General features: G+C 37.4%; 1 protein-coding gene across 3 annotated transcripts in view; it reads right to left on the bottom strand.

Annotated features, from left to right (window-relative positions):
* Positions 1-22676, bottom strand: part of NKAIN2 (sodium/potassium transporting ATPase interacting 2) — a 992770-nt gene that overhangs the window by 25507 nt on the left and 944587 nt on the right. For all 3 annotated transcript variants that reach the window (XR_006299049.1, XM_043592241.1, XM_043592240.1), the window contains exon 5: positions 1396-1456. Coding sequence is in view for 2 of the 3 variants with exons in the window: in XM_043592241.1 (XP_043448176.1) it covers positions 1396-1456 (61 nt within the window). In the remaining variant the exon portion in view is untranslated. The remainder of the gene's footprint in view (positions 1-1395; positions 1457-22676) is intronic.

Here is a 22676-nt window from a genome sequence, read left to right as displayed (position 1 = left end):
ATGTAAGTATAATAAAATTCCATAGAGTGTATCTTGTGGGGAAATAGGAAAGGGACCAGGAAAGGTTTCACAGAGAAAGACACCCTTGAGCATGGGTGATGAATAGATTGAAAGATGAATAGATATTTGTTCAGTAGCTGATGTGAGAGTAAGGTGATCCCAGGCAAAAGATGAAAAAGCGCCATGGCATATACAGCCTGCCATATTGGGGCCAGAGCAGCCAGACTAATACGACTGAATTGTATCTGCATTTCCAGAGAAGATTAGAAAAGTGAGCATGAACGAGTCAGTAGAAAAATGGTCATAACAGAGTAAGGAGTCTGGACTTTATTTTGTATAGCGTGATGGCAAATCAATTGGCAGGTAGTTTATGAAAAAAGCATGATGTAATCAGAAATATACTTTAGAAAAATCACATTCGTATCAGTGTGAAGGAAAGACTTTGGTGGGGGGCAAGATTAGGAAAAAGGTTGATTGGAAAGTGAAGAAGAAACACATATCTCTCTTTGGAATTTTCCTCAAATTATCCTGTAACAGAGCAGTGGATCTCATCTTTTCCATCTTGAAATCCGAACCATTATGAATATTTTTGGAAATGAAAAAAAAATATCCCCAACTTTGATTTTTTCCTCAGAGTAAATATAGCTGCATAGGCAAGTACTCATGATAGTACCAAGAGAATAGAATGTTTTTCCAATCCTCCTATTTCAGATCCTTAAGGGGCAAGGAAGGAGTGAAACCTTCCATCTGCCATGTTTAGAAGAGCAAACCACAGTGAAGCCACTTAGAGGCTTGTAAGATGGTACCGGGTCTAAACTTTAGAGCTACCAATAGGACTCAATGCTGGGACTCTGACAGAGAGTTATAGCCATTGGGATCAAATTGTAGGAACAAAAAGGAAATATGAGCATTTGGTTTCCTGAAGACACATTTCTTAAATTAGTCTGAAGTCAGTTCTTGAAAAGTTTAGGAACTATTCCAAACTGTTGATTATTGGGATTTTTAGTCCTGGGTGAAACTGATTAGGCATGAATACCTAATAAGGGTTTCTAAAAAGAAAACAGTCAAATTAACCACACTTAAAAATCATTCCTGTCCTCAATTTCCCCTCTTTATTCTCTACTAGCATTGTTATAAGAGAAATAAATCTTTAAAAATGCATTTAGTAAAATTAAAGAATGTTTTTGAAATGTTTTCAAAATGGGTGCTTCTCCATTTTTTTCAATATGTTGGATATTTTTACAAAGACACTTTATCCCAATGAATACAAAAGGTTTATTCCTTGTTCCAATGTTGTGTTGGGGGATACTGTCTGAGAAGTAAGAAGGCTAGGTAGGAGGCAGTGAAGGAGATGCTTTGAACTTGAAAGAAACAGAATAGAGCTTTAATACTTACAGCTGTCCTCTTCTTCAGTTATACATTTCACAACATAACAGGCGTAGATGAACCCTGCCAGCTGAAACAAAACAAAGATGCTTTAGACAGGAAGCAAAGACAATGGTACTGGACCTCACTGGGTAGTGGCTTAATGGCAGGCAGTGTCTAACTAGAAACAGTGTTCCAAAATGATCGTTTCTCATACTGAACCTTGACTCCAGTGTGGACTCTTGATTCAAGTGATGTCTATTTTCCTTATAAATAAATGCATTGCTCTCTTTTTCTCTGAACTGCATTTATGTGCAAGATTTGTTCATTGCCAGGCAATCTAAAACAAGTTATTTTAGGTACAGGGAAAAAAATTATGGTCATTTATTAAAGGAATAACATTTGCATTTGTGCCAATCAACTTCTAATTTACTTTCATTAGCCAAGAGCCTTAGATTCTAAAATTGGACTCTCACCGACTAACAGACAAATGTTTTGAGGGAAAAAATATTAAGATTCAGTGGCATGTTGCATGGAAGAAAAACACTTATTTAGACCTGTAACAGGAACCAGGGCACACCAAGCACAAGCAGGTTGACATGTTACACAAAGCGATGGAGTGGGTGCCTGTAGGTAAGATACATCGTGATGCACTGAATCCAGGATAGCACAAATCACATCATCCTTTCCGAAATATACTGCAAAAAAGTCCCTATGGTCAGAGAAGTCTTTGCTCACTGAAATTGTTAAGGAACACCTCAAAGTTCTTTGATATCTATTCCCTCAGATTGAGTGGTTTTGTATTCCTTCATATCAGTAGAATATTTATTTAGTGAAATTATGAATGCTGGTAAAAGTATGCAAAACTAATATAATCTCCTAACAGTGGAATTCCCCCCTCCCCATAATTCTGTTTGGGGGATTCCAGAAAGGATGGAACAGTGATGAAGATTATGCTCAATGATATTTCAGAAAAGCATTGATCTGGCTGAGAACTGACAGTATATGACAACATTTGGCATGGGGAAGGGAACATGAGGAAAGGCTGTGGTCTCCCATTAGGAAGCTAGGTCACAGGGCAAAAAGGAGCTGCTGGGAGGAGCCAAATGAAATTGTTTTTCATTAGTTGACAGTGATCTTTCTGGAAGATGTGAGTGGAACACTTTAAGTCAGAGGGTACGCTGATAGGTATTTAATGAGCACAGTATTATCTGGAGAGAAAGAGGGGTCCGGTTAAAAGAGAGACTTTAGAAAATCTCTAATTTGGATTTGAGGTAGAAAGGCATATTCTGGTAGACTCTAGCTCTATTCCAAAGCAAACTGGCATAGAATAAGACAGTGGTTATCCTGGCATAGAGGTAGTGACCCGCTTGGAGGAGGAATGGGTGAGGAAGAAGATCCCTGCAACATATTCTTCAAGGGCTTTTGTTTTCAAATGCTGGGTGAGAAGGGATGTATACCCCCACTCCTCCCACCCCCAGATTTAGTATCTGAACCAGTACACATCATGGAGAGCTACAGAAGAATACCAATAATATATTAGCAGTAGTTTTCTTTTCTTTTCTTTTCTTTTCTTTTCTTTTCTTTTTTCTTTTCTTTTCAAGCATATCTTAGAAAAATCATTGGGGTGCCTGGGTGGCTCAGTCGGTTGAGCATCTGACTCTTGACTTCAGCTCGGGTCATCATCTCATGTTTTGTGAGATTGAGCCCCCAGTCACACTCTGTGCTGACAGTGTGGAGCCTACTTGTGACTCTCTCTCTCTCTCTCTCTCTCTCTCTCTCTCTCTCTCTCAAAATAGATAACTAAACTTAAAAAAAAGGAAAATCATCAAATCATCATTTTTCTCTTTAAATGGTATGTTGCAATTGGCAATAAAATAGTGGTAGTGAGAATTGTTTCCTTATATAATAGAATCATCAGGATCGTCATTTTTATAGGCTTATTCTTAGAGTATAGGGTGGTATTAAGAACAGCTTTAGCGTAGATTTTGATTTGACTAAACAAAATCACAAAATTTGAACATTTTCGTGGGTACTGAAAAAAAATAGACTATACTAACATTTCTTAATCTTTCATCCAACAGGATCCATGAAAATGCTCTAATCATTGAGTGAGCCAGTCCCATGGGTACTCTGTCACTAGTACTTGGATTTGACTGTGATGAGTTTTGGTTAAATCCCTTGGGTACTGCTTATATAGCTCCTTCCCTTCTTCCACAGGGAGTCCTTATCATCCTTGACTAAATTCTATCCATTTATCAATAGTTTATCTCTTCAGTTTTAAATACTTACTACTTGAATTATCTATAAAGCAACTTTTTCCTAGTCACAAACTTTTCTTTTGATCTTCACTCATCACTTATTACTTCTAAATGAAATTCTAGGTAAAAAGCATTGATAAATTCTGAGATCCAGGGCCAATAAATTTAAGCTTCTCATTAAAGTGTCACTAGATTCTAGATTATTAACTGTACTACTCTCCCAGAATGCAGCCAAGGCCCTGTATTCTGCTTACCAGTGATATTTTAATTGTATTCAGTTGCATTCTTTAACTATCAGGGGAGCTCCTTTGATATAAAAGTAAATCCTGCTGCATTTCATTACAAAAGCTTGCTGATTAAGAGAACTTTAGCTTTTAACTTGGTCACCTCTAAATACAAATGGAAATTAGTTCCCCCCAAATTAATCAAGATTCATAAGCCTCTGTTATCTTCCAATTTTCCTATACCATATAAATTTATAATTTAATTCTTACTCCATGCCAATTTAAAAAACTTACCTACAGAAAGGGGCTTCAAATCATTTGTAACTCCAAATGCTTCCTATAATGTGCAATACCTATAATTGCTATGTGGGTTACAAAGACAAACTCAGCCAGAGTTTCTCAACCTTGGGACCATTGACATTTGGGCTGGGAAATACTTTTTTGTAAGATCTGTTGTGAATTATAGGATGCTTCTCCAGAAACATCCCACAATCAATCCACTTGACAACTGAGAAAATCCAAAATGTCTGCAGACATTGCCATATGTCCCTTAAAGGATAAAATTGCCCCAAGTTAGAGCCACTGTTTTAGATAGTCTTCCCAGCAGGACCTAGGAAAACTCTGGGAAGATGTAAATTATGTTCAGGGAGGAACAAACAGCTCCATTCAGAGGAGTTTGGGCAATGGGAAGGGAATAATGGTGCCCAAATCAGGGAACAATGACCCATGTTGTCAAAGTAGATCAGAGTACATGGAATTAAAAAAATTATTTGGGTGACCTGGGTGGCTCAGTCAGTTAAGCATCCGCCTTCGGCTCAGGTCCTGATCTCGCAGTTCATGAGTTTGAGCCCCACATCGGGCTGTGTGCTGACAGCTCAGAGCCTGGAGCCTGCTTTGGATTCTGTGTCTCCTCTCTCTGCCCCTCCCCTGTTCCCACTCTGTCTGTCTGTCTCTCTCTTAAAGATAAAATAAACATTAAAATTAAAAAATAAAATAAAATCATTTTATTTTGTTCTTTACTTAAATATAACTAGAATAACAATGAAAGATACCAGTGGTATTATACTAGGCAAACATACAATTATCCACTTATGTAAAACAAAACAAAACAAAACAAAACAAAACAAAACAAAACAAAACATTCCAGTTGTTTTAGTCTTTGGCATTCAAAGCAGAGCTAAGCCTAAATCTTTTTATTTTTATTCATCTTTTCACCTTGATACATCTAATATGATTTGTTCACTTCTAATTGACCTGATAGGGAATTCATATCATCTTGATATCATTACTGGTTGAAAGGAAATGATATTTTGGTTGTAAGGAAATGATATTTTCTCTCTATAACTAATCAGATTAAAATTCTTTTTTGTATCTACAAACCAAATTATGATTGCATGTCCCAGAAATTCACTTAGAAGCTAATAGATAAGAGGAAACCAAAGCCTTTTGGTAAGTACTTAAAAAAAGATTCAATTGTAGTAATTGAAAATGTAACAACTTTAGTTTTTAAAATACTATCTTTTGGATTTCTCTTTCCAGGAAGTTGGAGGACACATAGTTGTCTCTAACCCTAGTCTCACTAAAAGTGCAACTGAAAAAAATAAGACATTTTATATATAACACACATAGGAAGATACTGAAAAGTGGAAAGAATGTAGACTCCTAGAAATTTTGAGACCCAAGGAAAAACATGGGAATGAGTTCCCTATTTTTCTTTCGTCTAATATATACCAGATCTGGAGCTGAAGAAGCTCACAACTCAGAAATGCCAGCAGGCACAGATCAAAAAGCCCCAATAAAAGCCTACTTTCTCTAGCCAAATGACCAGGAAAAAGACAGCCTAGTAAGACATAATGTTAAGATGATAATAGTTCTTCTTTGGCCAACATCACAGAAAAAAACTGTAGTTCCATTCCCCAACCACAGGAACAAAGAGTGGGGGGGGATGTCAAGACACCCCCATGCTGCAGTGTCTGAGAAGTCAGGCAGAAAAGTTGGACTTGCATTTTTTTCAGAAAGGAGGAAGACCCTCTCCTTAGTGTCAGTTAGAGACCATGGGGGGAATCTAGCTTCCAACCTCACTCTGTAGTATGGAGGCACATCTCAGGTGGTGTCAGGGAGATCTAGTGGAGAATCAGAATTTTTACCAATGCTGTGAAGTAATGAGGGCAATCCTCTATCCCCATGGTGTCAGACAAAGGCACCTGAGAGCAGTAACAAGACATTGCTACCCACCCCCAACCTTGGAGATATTATTGAAGGCCAAGTGGGGGGCAGGAACTTCCACTGCCTCCCAGCCTTAATGAGAAGCCCTTCCCCTTCTGTGGTTTCAAAGGAAGATGAGTGGGGAACTGGACTTCTATCCCACTTGGAAGTGATGAGTATTATCTCTCCTTCACCTGCCAGAGTGGTTTCAGAAGAAGCCAGCTAAAACAGGAGGTTTAAGAAAGGTCTAGAGTCTCATAATATAATACCCAAAATGCCCATGTTTCAATGTAAAAGTTCAACATGCTAATAAGGAAGATCTCAAGCTGAATGAAAAAAGGCAATCAGTTGCAGTTAACACAGAGCTGGATGATAGAGATGTTAGAATTATCTGACAAATATTTTAAAGTAGTTTTCATAGGGGCGCCTGGGTGGCGCAGTCGGTTAAGCATCCGACTTCAGCCAGGTCACGATCTCGCGGTCTGTGAGTTCGAGCCCCGCGTCGGGCTCTGGGCTGATGGCTCAGAGCCTGGAGCCTGTTTCCGATTCTGTGTCTCCCTCTCTCTCTGACCCTCCCCCATTCATGCTCTGTCTCTCTCTGTCCCCCCAAAAATAAATAAACGTTGAAAAAAAAATAAAGTAGTTTTCATAAAAATGCTTCAACAAGCAATTTATGAACACATTTGAAATAAATTTTAAAAATAGTCTCAGTAAAGAAATAGAACTAAAGAAGAACCAGATTGAAAATTTAGAGCTAAAAAGATGCAATAACAACAACAGAACTGAACTACAGAATGGAGAAGACAAGAAGGAATCCATGAATTTGAATTCACAGAATAATAGAAATTATCCAATATGGACAAGAGACAAAAAAGTAGATTGAAAAAAATGAACAGAGCCTCAGGGACCCTTGAAACTATAGTAAAACAGATGACATATGTGTCATTGGTGTTCTGAAATGAAAATAGAGCAGTACTAAAAAAGTACTAAAAAAATAGTGACTGAAAACTTCCTAAATTTGACAAATTATGTGAAATTACATATTCAAAAAGTTGAGTGAAGCCCAAACAGGGTAAGTCCAAAGAAATTCACACCAAGATGCATGTCAGTCAAAATTTGAAAAATCAGACACAAAAATCTTGAAAGCAGAAAGAGGGAAATATTTATGTACCCCAGTTTAAAACAACAGTTTGTGGGTTTCCTTTAAAACTAAACATACAACTACAATACAACCCAGCAATTGCACTCATGGCCATTTACCCCAAAGAAATGAAGACGTGTTCACACAAACAACTGTACACTTATGTTTATAGCAGCTTTATCCATAATAGACAAAAACTGGACACAACCCAGATGTCCTTAAGTAGGTGAGTAGTTAAAGAAACAGTGATATGTTCACATCATGGAATACTACTCAGCAATAAAAGGAAAGGACTATTGATATATATGCAGCTACCTGTATGAAAATCCATAGAATTATGCTGGGTGAAGAAAGCCAATCCTAAAAGGTTATATAATATATGATGTCATTTATATTACATTCTTGGCATGACAAAATTATAGAAATTGAGAACAGATTAGTGGTTGCCAGGGATTAAGTTAGGTGGGAGTCACAGGTGGATGTGGTTGTAAAGAGGCATCACGATGGATCCTTATCTGATAGAAGTTCAGCAGTCACCATCCTCTCAGTGATACTGTGCTATAGTTTGCAAGATGTTACCACTGGGGGAATCTGGGTAAAGGGTATACAGGATCTTTCTGCATTATTTCACAATTGCATGTGATCTACAATTATCTCACAGTGGAAAGTTTAATTTTAAAATACTGTATTTTAGGCAACTATTATTTATGTTAAAAACATTTATATTTTAATTTTTGAATTTGTAAATTTATGGAAACAAAGTAGATATGCTTGTTTTCTTCAGTACAAAGACATATTTTAATTCTGAGCTCTTAGACCAACACAGAAGTCTACAATAGTTTTCGATGTTGATACAATATAGAATCACTATTTGACACTCTTTTTTGACTGGGGTTGGAGGTGAGGGGTAGCAAACACTACTTTCTTATCTGCAATTATCTCTTTCTCAAATAAATTGGTTTTATGTTTCATTTAAACCAAATCATCTACTTTTGTTCTCAGTTCATAATTCAGATGCTATAAGCCCATTTTTTTTGTAATATGAATTTGAACAGAAGGATATTATGCCCTCACAAAATATACTTTTAAGTTGCAAATGATTTTACTTGCTCTTTTGTACCTTACTCCATTTACATAATTTGAGATTGCTTCAGCAAAGGATTCTAATATGATTATATCAGTATTATTAATGAAGGTCTTTTATAGGAAATATATTTTATGTGGGCTGGTGTATCATCTATCTTGTCCACCAGACGATTCTTATCCCATACTATTCCACTGACTGGACTGTTAGAAAGCATGTCGCGAATTTTCTTTGCTACGGATAATCCAGGTGCAGTTATCAACCTACAATAACTCATAGAGGATTGCCTTTAGGGCTATTGTGAATGTTCACAGCCTACTGAGTCAGAAAAGCTTTTCAGAGGATCAGAAACATATCTTAATACCAGCCTTTAGGTATTGTGCCGCATCATCAAGCATGACCGTATTAAACACTTTTTAAAAGATTAAATAAAAGTAGACGTACATGCAAACTTGTATTATCTCCTTAAGACTGGGAAATGGACTGAACCAAATGCCAACACTGGCTTACCCAATAATTCCCATTATAAACTGGCCTCTGGAGATTAGATTTCTTCAGACCAAACTTACCAAAAGTTATCTGAGTTCAGATGAGACTGATGTATGAGTAAAGTTGGCAGAGCAAAAGATATTCAGGTAGGGTAAAAGCTAATAAAATTCAAATGTTGTGATGGTTAATACCTCTTTCAGAGTTTAACAAATTAGTTTAAAAACTGTATTGAGAGCAGCAGTTCAATCGTTCTATACATTTGCCAGTTGGGAGGTGACCAAAGAAATGCTCATCTACTGCAATAGAGCTGCCACAAGATGCCTTCCTTTTTGAGGTAGGAGCCATAATGAAAGCACTTAACCAAATCCATTCATTGAAAATGATTGGCATTATGCTGTTACACCTAAAACCAATACAATGTAATATGTTAATTATATCTCACTAAAAAAAGAACACGGGAAATGCAAAAAGCAACCTATCAACAACACCCTACTAATTTAATAGTAAAACTGAATTTAAGATTATTTAGGGGCGCCTGGGTGGCGCAGTCGGTTAAGCGTCCGACTTCAGCCAGGTCACGATCTCGCGGTCCGGGAGTTCGAGCCCCGCGTCGGGCTCTGGGCTGATGGCTCGGAGCCTGGAGCCTGTTTCCGATTCTGTGTCTCCCTCTCTCTCTGCCCCTCCCCCGTTCATGCTCTGTCTCTCTCTGTCCCAAAAATAAATAAACGTTGAAAAAAAAAATTAAAAAAAAAGATTATTTAATGTATTAGGGACTGTGATTTATTATAATGTAACATTTGGGAAAGAAAGTGTAGTTTTAAAATGTTCTGCAAAATATAAATAATTAATATTTTCCAGCAAAAAATTTGAAGAAAGACAGCACATAATTCCTTTCTGATAAAATGATTCAAATAGCATACTTTTTGCTAAGAGATAATCGGGAACTTAAAGCAAAATTAATGATACAAATAAGGCATATGCAGAAATAAGTTAGTTCAACTTAGTATGTCAACAATAGACAAGGCTAATAATGTTCACTGCATTTCATTGAAAGGAGCATGCTGTCCCTGGTGATGATGGGAATACAAGGCCAGATTCTTCTGAAAACAGGATAATTATATTGGAATACTAGTTGCAAAAATAACCTATATTTTAAAAAGGTGCAAAAACTATGTTAACATTCTTTTTTCTTTTTTTAGAGGTGCTAGATTAGAAGGAAAATGTAGAATATGTAATGCACTGGGTCCTGCAGCACATACTACAACACTATATTTCAAGAAGTCATTAATGAGATGACATCATGAGAATATGTATGTGTATATATATAATATGCATGGAGACTATACACTGGATCTGTGTCTGATTAAAGACCTGGACTCTGAAAAGAGCAATGATGAAGAGATCAGTTTAAAACTGAGAGCCGGTTCCAATGGGCACACTTTAGGCCTCTCACCTAAAGTCCTGTTCTGCAGGACATTTAAAAATTCTTGAGGAAGGACAACTGTGACCCAATGATCAAGTTTTGTAATTATATGAGGCTGCCTATACAAGTAGTATGGTCCTAGGTTACCTGAAGAAAATTACTGTGTCTAGAACAAAGGAGGCAAATAGCCCCACTTCCTTCTGGTCTTGTCCATCAAAATGCTGACAGTGTTCAATGCTGATACCATAAATGAAGAGAGATGCCCAATGGAATTGTAACCACACTGTGAAGGGAGACAGAGAAATGAGACAGGATGAGAAAACTTCCTGGATCATAGAAAGTTCTCAATAAACTTTGTGGTGATGATGATGATGATGATGACGACTACAACAGTGACAACGATGACGATGACGATAGTGAAAGAGAATTCCCCATGCAGACTGATGTCTGCTTGCTTCCTGGAGACATCATTAAGGACCAGATAACCTCTGTGATAACTTCACTCAGAGATTTTAGAAAAGAAGTAATGAGTAAATCATCATTGTTTAGAAATAAGAATTTGGAAATCACAAGTGCATTCAGATGTTTCCTGTGCAAATAAGCTGTTAAATTAGCATTTGTCAAAGGGCAAAGTGAACACACCCAACCATGATAGGTTTGCAAATATTCTGTATTTTTCATCGTTAAAGTAATTGTGATGAAATATAGTGGATCATTTAATGTTTGGGGGATGGTGAATAAAAAATTATCTTTGGTTTCTAAGATTCTGTCTTGTCCACATTTCTCAGAGAATCTGGGGTCATAGAGGATAATGCAGATGTATGTGGGCACAAGGCTTCTGTCTGGGTAAAAGTCACTCCTTCCAATTTCTTCTGAGGATAATAATTAGACTAGATCCCACTAGAGGCCTTTCTGGTATTGACCCAGTTGTCATCTCCCAGCTAGGAGGTAACTTCCATTTAAGTATTTCTTTACAGAAACAGGGGCTGAGTCAAGAAATATAACAGAATCATAAATCTCATTAGACAAACTACAAATCTGACCTCAGACTCCTTGCCAGACTATGGATGTTTTGTCATGGGCAACTGGGATATCCCCATGGCTTGGAAGCCAATGCTATACTCTCATAGTATGTGAGAAATACTTGGCCCACAATGATTGGCTATGTGGTGGGATATAAGAAAGAGTCAATGTTACCTAATTTTAATGAATCTTCATAAGGCTTTTTTTCTTATGGAAAGTAATGAATGTCGGGAGAAATTGCTAAATGACAAACTCACCATTATCAAAAATAAGTTATTGGTTTGCATTATAGAAAAATGGTGTCAACAAGGATAGAGCTTTCACTGTACTGAGAAAGGAAAAAAATCTAAAAAGAAAACATCAGAACATACCAGCTAAAGAGAAAAGTTGCTTCAAAATGTTATAGTAAACTTAGATGTATTATTTGGGTTTTGAAAATACAGTTCAAAAGGAAACTTAGAGCAATTGGTCCATTTACCATGACATCTGTGGGAATAAGCTGTATGCTGTATGAAAAGGTATTTTATGTAGCATTCAATGAAGCTTGCTTCTGAAGCAAAGTTCTGGCTGCAATATGAGGCAGGGGAAGATGAATAGGAGTGAAGGTAGTAACAGAAAAAGAACCCCAAGGGGAATAAGATGTAGATTGGGGAAGACACAAATTTGAAGACCAGTTTTTTCCCAAAGCAATTTTAAAAGGCACAAAACCGAATCGAAGTGTCACTTTTTAAGGACCTGTCAACCCTATCCGTGTGCAGCAGTATAATCCAGTTGGATTGAATAACTTTGGATTCAGAACTTGGCTAAGATTGCTGTTCTTCATTGACCTCTTTTTCCTTTATATCTGAGTTACCTTCTTTTCAACATAAATTCTAGGTTGTCTTCTTTCTACACAACTCCTAGCCAATATGAAGGTGCAAGACACTGTGTCAACTACCTCAGAATTAAAGAATTTCATTAATTACTAGTTACACGATTATTACCATTTGGGAATATATAAACTAGAAAAACTGTTAGTGTATTTCTGTACTTCGTTTTTTAATTTTTCAGTGTTTAAAGCTCAAAACAACTAATCATCTAACTAACCCCTTATATCCTGGGAAGTAGGAAAGGAAAGGCTAGTGACTTATATTCAAGGTAATGGCTAGCATTGTTGGAATCCTCGCTATAGTCTGGGTATATGCTAACATCTTTACAGCTATTGTCCAATCCATTCTTTTCAGAACCAAGGAGAGAGTCTTATCCATGATTTATAAATGAGAAAACTGGGGCTAGAGAAATTAATTGATGTCCCCAAATTAAGAGATTGTCAGAAGAATTCATGTCTACATGAATCTTATATTTTTCACTCTCCAAAAGGCAAACCTGACAACATTCTCAAGTGAAGGGAACATAAGATTCTAAGAATCAGAGTGAATTCACATGCAGAAAAAAATTCCCAAAATTAAGTTCATCTCATTTTCCAAGTTGGAAATTTGGATACAGAGGATAGTATTGAGCTTCGGATTGGCAGATCTTGGAAATTAGAAAGAAACAAACTGGCTGAGCTATCAGACAAACCACAGAAGGGTTTAATGCCACTCATGGGAAACCTGTAGTATGCTGGAGAACTGGAGTGTTCCTCCCACTCATTTAATTACCATTTCAGTTCTCTTTCAGTGGTTCCAACTCATCATAATTTTATAGTCCTCCTCTGAATTGTTTATATATGTTTCTACACAGAAGCCCAGAATGGGCTTCTTATATCAGAAGTATATTGGTGAGCCACTAATTACCTTCAATTTACTGCTGGTGATACTATGAATAAAGCTTCCCTAAACATTTTCTACAGATCTTTTATGAACGTGTATTTTTAATTTCTCTTAAAGAAATACCTACTAGTGGAATTTCTGAGTCTTTGCAGACTAGACTGGCTAGCTAGAAGTGGTCTGAGCTTCTGGAAATAATTAGCAAAAAGACTAAACAGTGGCTTCTTCAAGAATATAGATTCTATTATGCAAATTTTAGTCTTATTTTTAATTTTTTGGTATGTTGGTACAGCGTGATCATCTACCCAACATCTCATTATACTTGAAACATTAGTAAAGTCTTGCTATGCATTCTTATATGAATATTGCTTTGGGGAACTGAAGGAATCAAGGTGACAATGTACAAAAATGAGATGTAAAGGGATAATTGAGAATTTAGTTGAAAGGGTGAAGTTAAGGGCATCAATAAAGGCCCCCAAATTCCCAGTGATATTGCAGAATACATTGTGTATGGGATGGGAGTCTGGGCTTTCTTTTAATCCTAAAGAATAAATTGATCCCAGTAGATTGGAAGGCTTTCACTGGAAAATGAATAAGCATTTTGTCCAACACTTAGTAGGCTCTCAAAAATTAATGAGTTCCTATTTCCATCTAGTTCCAGTCTTGTATCATGGAATAACTCATTTATTTTTGTTTTTGTTTTTGTTTTTTAAAGTTTATTTATTTTGAGAAAGACAGCATGAGTGGGGAAAGGGCAGAGAGAGAGAGAGACAGAGACAGAGAAAGAGAAAGAGAGAGAGGAAGAGATAAAGAATCCAAAGGAGGCTCCGCACTGTCAGCACAGAGCTTGATGTGGCACTCGAACTGTGAACAGTGAGATCATGTTTGACCTGAGCTGAAACCAAGATTCAGCTGACTGATTAACTGACTGAGCCACTCAGGTGCCCCTTGGAATAACTCATTTATGTCCTTATACTTTAGGATTTCATGATTAAGTAGTGATAGGAAGATATGTTTCATATACTTTACAGGCCAATGTGAAGATAACAACGTGAAATCATAACTATGAACATACTTTCAGCTTCTAGGAGAAACGTCATATATTTAATCATTCTCCTCATCTCTAAATGTTCGTCAGACTCACTCTATTTTGCCATCCCTCAAGAAGGAAGATGGTCTTTTATTTCTTTTTTGTTGCTAGCCTGTACTAATTCATCTCAAGTGGTTGCTGTTTCTTTCTTTTCTCTTTTCTTTCCTTTTTTCTTTTGTTTTCTTTTCTCTCTTCTTTTCTTCTTCTTCTTCTTCTTCTTCTTCTTCTTTAACTTTAAGGGTGTACAAGTTGAAAACTATTGGCTAAACCAGAATTTTTATAAAAAACATCTTCTAAAATTGAAGTGGGATTTAGAATTGTCTCCCTTTCAATTTAAAAGTCCTTTAAAAGATATTTACTTATTCTTTATTAGTAAATTTCATTCATATTTTTGAGCTCTAACTTTTCCTCAATTTATGTCAAATGAATTCTATCCAGATTATCAGTTCTTATTTTCTCCCTCTAATATATCATTAACATTTTCTAATTATACACTTGTCAAAAATTATCAAGGAGAAGACAGCAGTGATGACTTCATTAAAGAAGCAAGAAGAGAAGAGGGAACAAAAGAGAAAGAAAAAGATTTGACAAGTTTTTAGAGATATGAAAACAAACAAAATTTGTTGAGAATGGCCCCCATGCAGGGATTATTTTTTAATTTATAATTTTAAAATTGTGATCCAGATGCTGTGAGAACCAAGTTTTCATTCTTTTAACTCAGCATATTCGTATCTACATGAACTTGTAGTTTTTTCCTGCACTCCAGGAAAATGTGTTCCATTTCATTATTTTTTTATTACACTTAAAAAGATATGAAAAGCACACTCTTCATAACCATAGCATCAGAAATTAGAGGGAGAGAAAGCTGTCTGCTTTATTTCTTGTCTTTAAAGATACCGCCTTTATGAGCTGTTCTCCCAGAAAAGTGACGCTTGATGACAATCTATCTCCTCACTTTACCTTAATGACTTCAAAATTGTTGAAATTTCATTACTGAATGTCATCACTGGGCACATGTGTATGTGTGTCAGCATGTGTGTGTGCAAATGTGGGTTTTAAGAGAGAAAGAAATACTAAGTAAGAGAGTACATTCTGTTTATTTTTATGATCTTTTGTGAAGATTGATTGAGTTCTTCTAATATTATCCCAGTCTGGTTCTGCAGATCAATTTTCTAAAATTAAGACCGTTGAAGAGATATTTTTTCTATGCTTAACTTCCCCCTCCACCTCAGAAGTCCCATCTAGAATTTGTATAATTCCTTCTAAATCTCTTTCTTCAGAGAGCTGATCCCCAACTACTTGCAACTTCACTATTCTGGTCATTTATCATGTTCAACCTTACAGCTTCCCGAAAAGCAAGTAGAATTTGCAGTTCCTCATCTCCGATGAACATATTCAATTTGTGAGTCTTAGTGAATAATAGTAATTAACACTTATATGGTACTCATTCTGTGCCAGACACTGTTCATACCTTAAGTCTTTAACTCCTCATGCCTTATGAGGTAGCTATAATTATTATACCCTCCTTGTAGATGAAGGATTTGAGCTACAGAGAAGTTCATTGACTTCTTTGAAGTCACCTTGCAGTTAGTAGTAGAGCTAGGATTCAAACCCAGGCTGGCTGGTTCCAGAATCCATAGTCTTTACAAGACTGTGCCATCAACTCAGCCCAGGACCCAAAAGGCTGCATTCTCCCTGGCACTATGGATTTTTAGAATATCCACCTCATGGACTAAACTTTCTCCCTTGAAATATAGCTGTTCAGGAAAATAAACATAAATAAATATCAACAGCATAACTTTCTTTCTGGGCTCTAACATTATTTATTTATTAAAACCCTGTACGGAAAATACATTCTCTTAAATTTAAATTTTGGGGCAATTAAAAAAAATATGCCCAGATGACAGTATATTTCCTTGACTACACTTTATTGCAGAGGTAACGATCTCAGGCTCGTATCAACTATTTCTATTTACTATTGACCTTTAATGGAACACCTAGGCTTTTCACCTAAATTGTACATCTATGAGGAAAATGAAATAAACTGCAATAAAGATGAAATATAGATACTTAATATAAAAGAGGAACTTTTAATTTCCCGAAAGGTAAAATAACCACTTGGCACAAAAATACATAAATAATTGTCAATAAGGAATGTCTAGAGTTTGAAACTTGATGCTCTAGTTATTATTGGAGAAATAAAAAAATATAAACCACAGTTTATCTCTTAGAAAATATAGTATAATAGAAAGGAGTCATAAAATAGAGATGGAGAATAACATATGTAGGCTGTATTAGAAGTGAAATATAAAGTTATTGTAGAAATAAAAGGCACAGCCCACCCTCGGGAGTTTACGCTACTTGGGAAGGCAAGGGAACACACACACACACACACACACACACACGCACACACACATGCCCCTCACATACTAGATCTAATAATTTCTTACAGTATGGACTGAGTGTGTAACCAAGATCTCTGCATATTGTTTCAGAGCAGAAAATCCTCAAAACCAAACTACGAGTGGATTCAGGAGGATGAGGTTTGATTCTTCTCTTCTGCCAGAGGAGCTAGCCTCAGTCAAAAGGAGCAGAGTATTGAAGCTGGCACAGCAAATGGAGCATTCTCACATTATGGAATCCTCCTAGGCGAGGCCACTTCAAATTTCTGTTTTGGTCCCCTTGGCCCCGACTCTTTAGATGCTATTGGTACTTTAGGAGCTTGACCTCTGTAAGGGAACAGAAATGTTCAGGATAGTAAAAGAAAAAAAAATCTTTATTTCAATTAAACCAGTGTCAAGAGGGTTCTGAAGCTGCCCAGTGCAATAACCCTGACTGATACAGTTCGGTTCCTCATAGTGTTATCACAGCTAAGATGGCAGGGTCACTGCTCAAGTTGAATGAGAGATTGAAGCCACAGGCATTTTCCTGCTTTGGAGATAACGTTCTCTTTATGTTCACGTGGAATTACAATACATTTTTTCATGATAAACTGAAGCTTCACCTGTATACAACTACATCCTAGTCAGAGAGCTCTTGGGGGAAAATGAAATGGGATTAAACAAATAATGTAATGTTTTCTGGATGGTCAAAATTTGCTGAATAATTCAGAACTTGAATATATTGTTTGGAGATGACCTCGATTTATAATGTCAGTTTTTAATCTGTCCTATATCAACTTCCTAGTTAAAACAATTAATCCAATGGGTGAAAACTGAAGTTCCTTTGAGGAGATTAAGGGCTAGTTTTATCCCAAGATAGCTGCAAAGGAAGGTTCAGAATGATTTGGCCCAATGAGCCTCCTGGGAGAGGGGCAGATGCAGAACTCATTTCTGAGTTCCATTTTTGCCTGTCTCAAAAATTTTCTGAATACCTGTTCTTGCCTTTACTACTCAGTCCATTGGATACTTAATATTCCAATATCCTGTAGTTAGAAGAGATGAAGGAGTTTCCTTCATGGAAGTAAAGGATGTACTTGAATTATTTGATTATCAAATGTTGACCGAGCCCCTTCCATCTGCTGTGTCTAAGCATAGTGGGAGTACAAAGGGTTGAGCGTCAGGAAATCAAACCTTTCTTCTTCTCTCCCCTCTAGAATTGGAGACGGAACTTTTAAAAATTATCACCAGATTTCTTGGCAGTATCTCTGGAGCTCCATATTGTGCTTCCAACTGCCCACCAGGCATCTCCCCTTCAGTGTCTTAGTAGGTATCGCAAACTTTCCATGTTAAAACTAAACTGCTCTTCTCCTGAATACTTGAGTGTACCCAAAGCCTTTATGTTTCAGGCAATGACAATGCTATTCTTCCAGGAGTTAAATCCTAAACCCACGGATTCATCCATGGTCCTTTCTCCTGCCACAGAACCAATCTGTCAGGAGATGCTGTAGGATTGCCTTCAAAGGATATCCAGAATCTGACCACCTTTAACCACAGTGGTCTCCCAGATCCAAGCTGCCATTTTTCTCAGCTGGGTTTACTGCAACAGCCTCCTAACTCATCCCTTCCAACCCTGCTTCCAACCATTTCTGCTGCACCTATAATCTACTAGCAACACAGCAGACAGAAGGATCATTTAAGAATGCAAATTAGATTCTTTGTTCAAACCATCTTTGGCCTTCCAGTTTACTAAGAGTAAAGGTCAAAGTCTTTACAGTGGATCCCAATTATGACATAATCTGTCCCCCGCACCCCACCGCCATTACCTCTCTGATCTGATCCTGACCTCTTGCTTTTTTTGATGACTCTTTAGCCACCACGAGCTTTCTTGCTATTACTTGAACAAACAGACCCATGGCAGCCTTTAAGTACTGGATATTTTCTCTATACCTCTTTCCAGTTTTGTTCAAAAGTCACCTTCTCAATGAGGCTTATTTTGACTACTCTATTTCAAACTGCTCTTTCCTCGGCACTCTCAATACCTCTCACCATTGTCTGTTATTTTTCCATAGTCCTTTTTATTCCATTTCTGAAGTTAATTGCTTGATCTTGGTTATGTTGGTACTAGTAATCTGCATAAAAATTGCTGGGTCTTTAACACAGAGAACAAACTGAGGGTTGCTGTAGGGGAGGAGGGTGGGGGGATGGGCTACATGGGTGACAGGCATTAAGGAGGGCACTTGTTGGGATGAGCACTGGGTGTTATATGTAAGTGATGAATCACTGGGTTCTACTGAATAAAATACTACATTGTATGTTAAGTAACTTGAATTTAAATAAATAAATTTAATTTAAAAATTGCTGGGTCTTTTCTCTTTTGGGGAAACAATATAAATTATGATTTGGTTCTGGTAGTCTACTTAGAGAAAACTCTGCAAGATTTCTTCCAAATTCAAACTTCCATCCAACTTTGTTCATCCGGAAGGCCTAGGATCCTGCTTCTATGCTAGTCTTCATCCTCCATAGTTGATTCCTGAACTACAGCTTAGATGCTGCATCCCCTGCTTCCTTTCTCATCCATTACATTTACCTCCACTTCCACTTCTACCCTTAAATGTTCCCATTCTACTGTTGTTTTCCCCTCCAAAACCCAAACCACAAAATCTTTTTAAGCCTTCTGTTGACCTCTCTTTCTCTCCCTCTTTCACTCTCCCCTCTGCCCCTTCCCACTTACAGCCAGGTTTTTATTTAAAAATTTTTCAATGATTATTTATTTTTGAGAGAGAGAGAGAGAGAGAGAGATAGTGAGAGCGAAAGCGAGCTTGAGTTGGGGAGGGGTAGAGAGAGAGGGAGACACAGAATCTGAAGCGGGCTCCAGGCTCTGAGCTGTCAGTGCAGGGCCCGATGCAGGGCTCGAACACATGAACTGTAGGATCATGACCTGAGCCAAAGTTGGAAACTTAACCAAGTTACTGAGTCACCCAGGCACCCTTGTAGCTAAGCTTTTGGAAGAATCATTCTACACATCTCTTCATATGTCTTTCATTCCATAACCCACAGTGATCAGGTTTCCATTTTTTCCTCTCCATTAAATCACTGAGATGATATCCAGTGACATTCAGGATGCTAAGTCCATGCACAGTATTTAGACCTTACTTTACTTGGATTAGCTTTAGTCTAATACTGTTGAAAAACCCCCAGAGTCTTAAAATTCTCATGACCCTCAGCTTCAGTGACAAGAGTTTCTTTTTTCCCATCTTTCAATACATTTCAGTCTCCTTTCTGGGTCCTTTTTCTTTTAACAGAACACTAAGTAATTATGATTACACAGTTGTCTCCTGACCCCTCCTCACTGGACACTTCACATACTTCTATAATCACTCTCACAGGTACACTGTATACGTGCAAGTTCACATCTGCTGCCAGGGTCTTACAGACTCTGACGTGCAGCTTGTCTATGGGCATCACCACTTGGGTGAGATGGGGGTTTGTCAAATGCACCCTGTGCAGCACCAAGTCCTCCTTGCTCTCATCTCTGGTTCTCCTCTCTTTCTCCCTTTCTCAGTCAGCCCAAGATTATCAGCCCAGAGATTATCATTGACACCTGCACCCTTGCCTCCAACCTACTAAGCCCTGTTTCTACTTATTAAGGATCTATAAACTCGGTTCTTGTTTTTCCAAGCACACTGCCACTGGTTTAGCCTGGGACCTCACCATTTCATGCACAGTGGACTGTAATAGGTTGCCGATTCATTTTCCACAGTGTTGCCAGAGTGTTCTTTCTAAAAATGCAATCTTATCATGTCAGTCTTCTTTTTAAAAAAGTCCTTCACATTCCTTCAGGACAAAATTCAAACTCTTTCACCTGGCTGTATTTCAAGATTTGCCTCCTGCCTGTCACACAACTTTATTTCCATTGCAGTCACACTCAGAGTTGTTCATAAATGCCCTTATAATAACTCTCCAACACCTAACAGCTCTTGCCCCTCTCTTGCTCCTTCTACTTGAAAGGGAACAACCACATTCACCTTGAGAACTCTGTTGAAAACTCAGCTTAGATATCATCTCCTCAGTCTTTATTTGGGGTCCTTACTGAGACAAACTCTTCTTTTTAAAATTTGGTTTAAATTTCACTAAGTTCAAAATTAAGCTATATTTACTAAAAAAATAATTGCTAGAAAGAGAAAAATAGAAATTACTCATAATTCTGCCATTTACTTAATCTCTGTTAACACACTTATCTATCCTACCTGTCCAATAAAATGTATGTATAATATTCATATAAACCACATTTTCTCAAAAAATGTTAAACACCATCATATCGTATAGGCTGTTTTTTCTCTCAGCAAAATCTTGTGAAAATCTTTCCATGATGATAAATAGAGACCTTGATTATTTTTAAATGTTTACTTATAGTCCATTATATAGATGGAGGATAATTCACTCAGTCCCCTATTATTTTCAGGTAGCTGCAATTTTTTAAATTAAAGATCCTATTAAAAACACACATATTGGTTCAATTGTCAAATTATTTCTTTAGGACATATTCAGAATGGCACTGCTGCATAATGGACACTAACACATTTCATAGACTTTGCTAACTTTCACTTAATCCTTCTATAAACAATTTCAAACTGTATTTTAAAGATAGTCTAAACTATGGGGCACCTGGGTGGCTCGGTTGGTTGAGTGTCCAACTTCAGCTCAGGTCATGATCTCACAGTTCGTGGGTTCAAGCCCCGCATCAGGCTTGCTGCTGTCAGCACAGAGCCCACTTTGGATCCTCTATCCTCCTCTCTCTCAGCCCTCTCCCCTTCTCTGGTTTTCTCTTTCTCTCAAAAACAAACATTGAAAAATAAATAAATAACTAAATATGGTCTCAACTAGATAAAACATACAACACTTTTTAACCTACTTCAAAGGCATAGGTTCTCCAAAATGCCTTGTGTGAAGAAACTGCCTTAGACAACATATATTCTTCTCTTAGTTCTTGATGAAACTAGAAACAAGGGCTGTTGGTTGGACTGGTCAAGATGCCCATGGAATCAGGATCTTTAGGGGAGTCATCAGAGGTTCTGAGAAGTTTTAAAAACAGAGACTTGGAATTTTCAGTAGCTGTTAACTAATGGTGAAAAGAGCCATTCCTAGATTTCCTCTTGTTCCTTTTTCTTCACAACTTAATAGGTCTCCTGATGTGGCAAAAGGAAGCTCTTGATATTTTTAATATTATTTAAATAAAAGGGACAGTATAGTCTATGCTTTGAAAGAAAGCCTTAGTGAGGGCATCAGATAAAATACAAGTGAGAATCATTGAGCTAATGCACCAATCAATCCTCTGGAGGCTTCATAGTCTCTTAAGTAGCCTCTGGTGATCGTAACACAGTGAGATGGTAAGAGGTGCAGTACTGTATCAGAGAGCAGTTAACAAGACAAGACAGACTTTAGGTAGTAAAGAGAAAAGGGGGAAAAAAGAGAAGAAGGGAGATTAAAATGTGTAAATTACACAACAAAATTTTGAAGTCGATGACATTCAGAGGCGGTTAAAAGAAAAGATATTGTCTGGGGCGCCTGGGTGGCGCAGTCGGTTAAGCGTCCGACTTCACCCAGGTCACGATCTCGCGGTCCGTGAGTTCGAGCCCCGCGTCGGGCTCTGGGCTGATGGCTCAGAGCCTGGAGCCTGTTTCTGATTCTGTGTCTCCCTCTCTCTCTGCCCCTCCCCCGTTCATGCTCTGTCTCTCTCTGTCCCAAAAATAAATAAACGTTGAAAAAAAAAAAAAGAAAAGATATTGTCATATAGAAAAACGGAAAGCAAAACATCTTCACACCTCACTCCAGAAGGTCCCATTCTGTAGGAAAATGGGATGGGATTTTAAGGTGTTTGGCAGCTATGGTTCACAGATATATAGCTAGAATTTTGTTAAGAGATTAGTGAAGTTTCATCACCTCCTTTCCCTGAAAGACTCAAAGTAGTTCAAAGGTGTGAATGGAGACCAATAGGTAAGAAACAGAACATTTCCAAGGGGAAGACTGGCAGGAGAGAAGCAGAGCCCAGCTGGGAGAAAGAAAGGCTGGAGTCCCACCCAAAGTACAGGTGACACGGCATCATATTGCAAGACTTATTCAGGCATTTTTGACTTTAAAACTTGGTGCTTTTATATATTTAAAAGAACATGTCTTGTTTGTTAATGTTTTCCTCTTCTCTTGTTCAAGCAAATATGTACTCTATTTTCTCCAACCCCTATTGA

Source organism: Prionailurus bengalensis, chromosome B2 (assembly GCF_016509475.1).
Source record: "Prionailurus bengalensis isolate Pbe53 chromosome B2, Fcat_Pben_1.1_paternal_pri, whole genome shotgun sequence".
Lineage (NCBI taxonomy): Eukaryota > Metazoa > Chordata > Mammalia > Carnivora > Felidae > Prionailurus > Prionailurus bengalensis.
The sequence above is the reverse complement of the archived record's forward strand: the minus strand, read 5'-3'. Positions and strand labels throughout refer to the sequence as shown.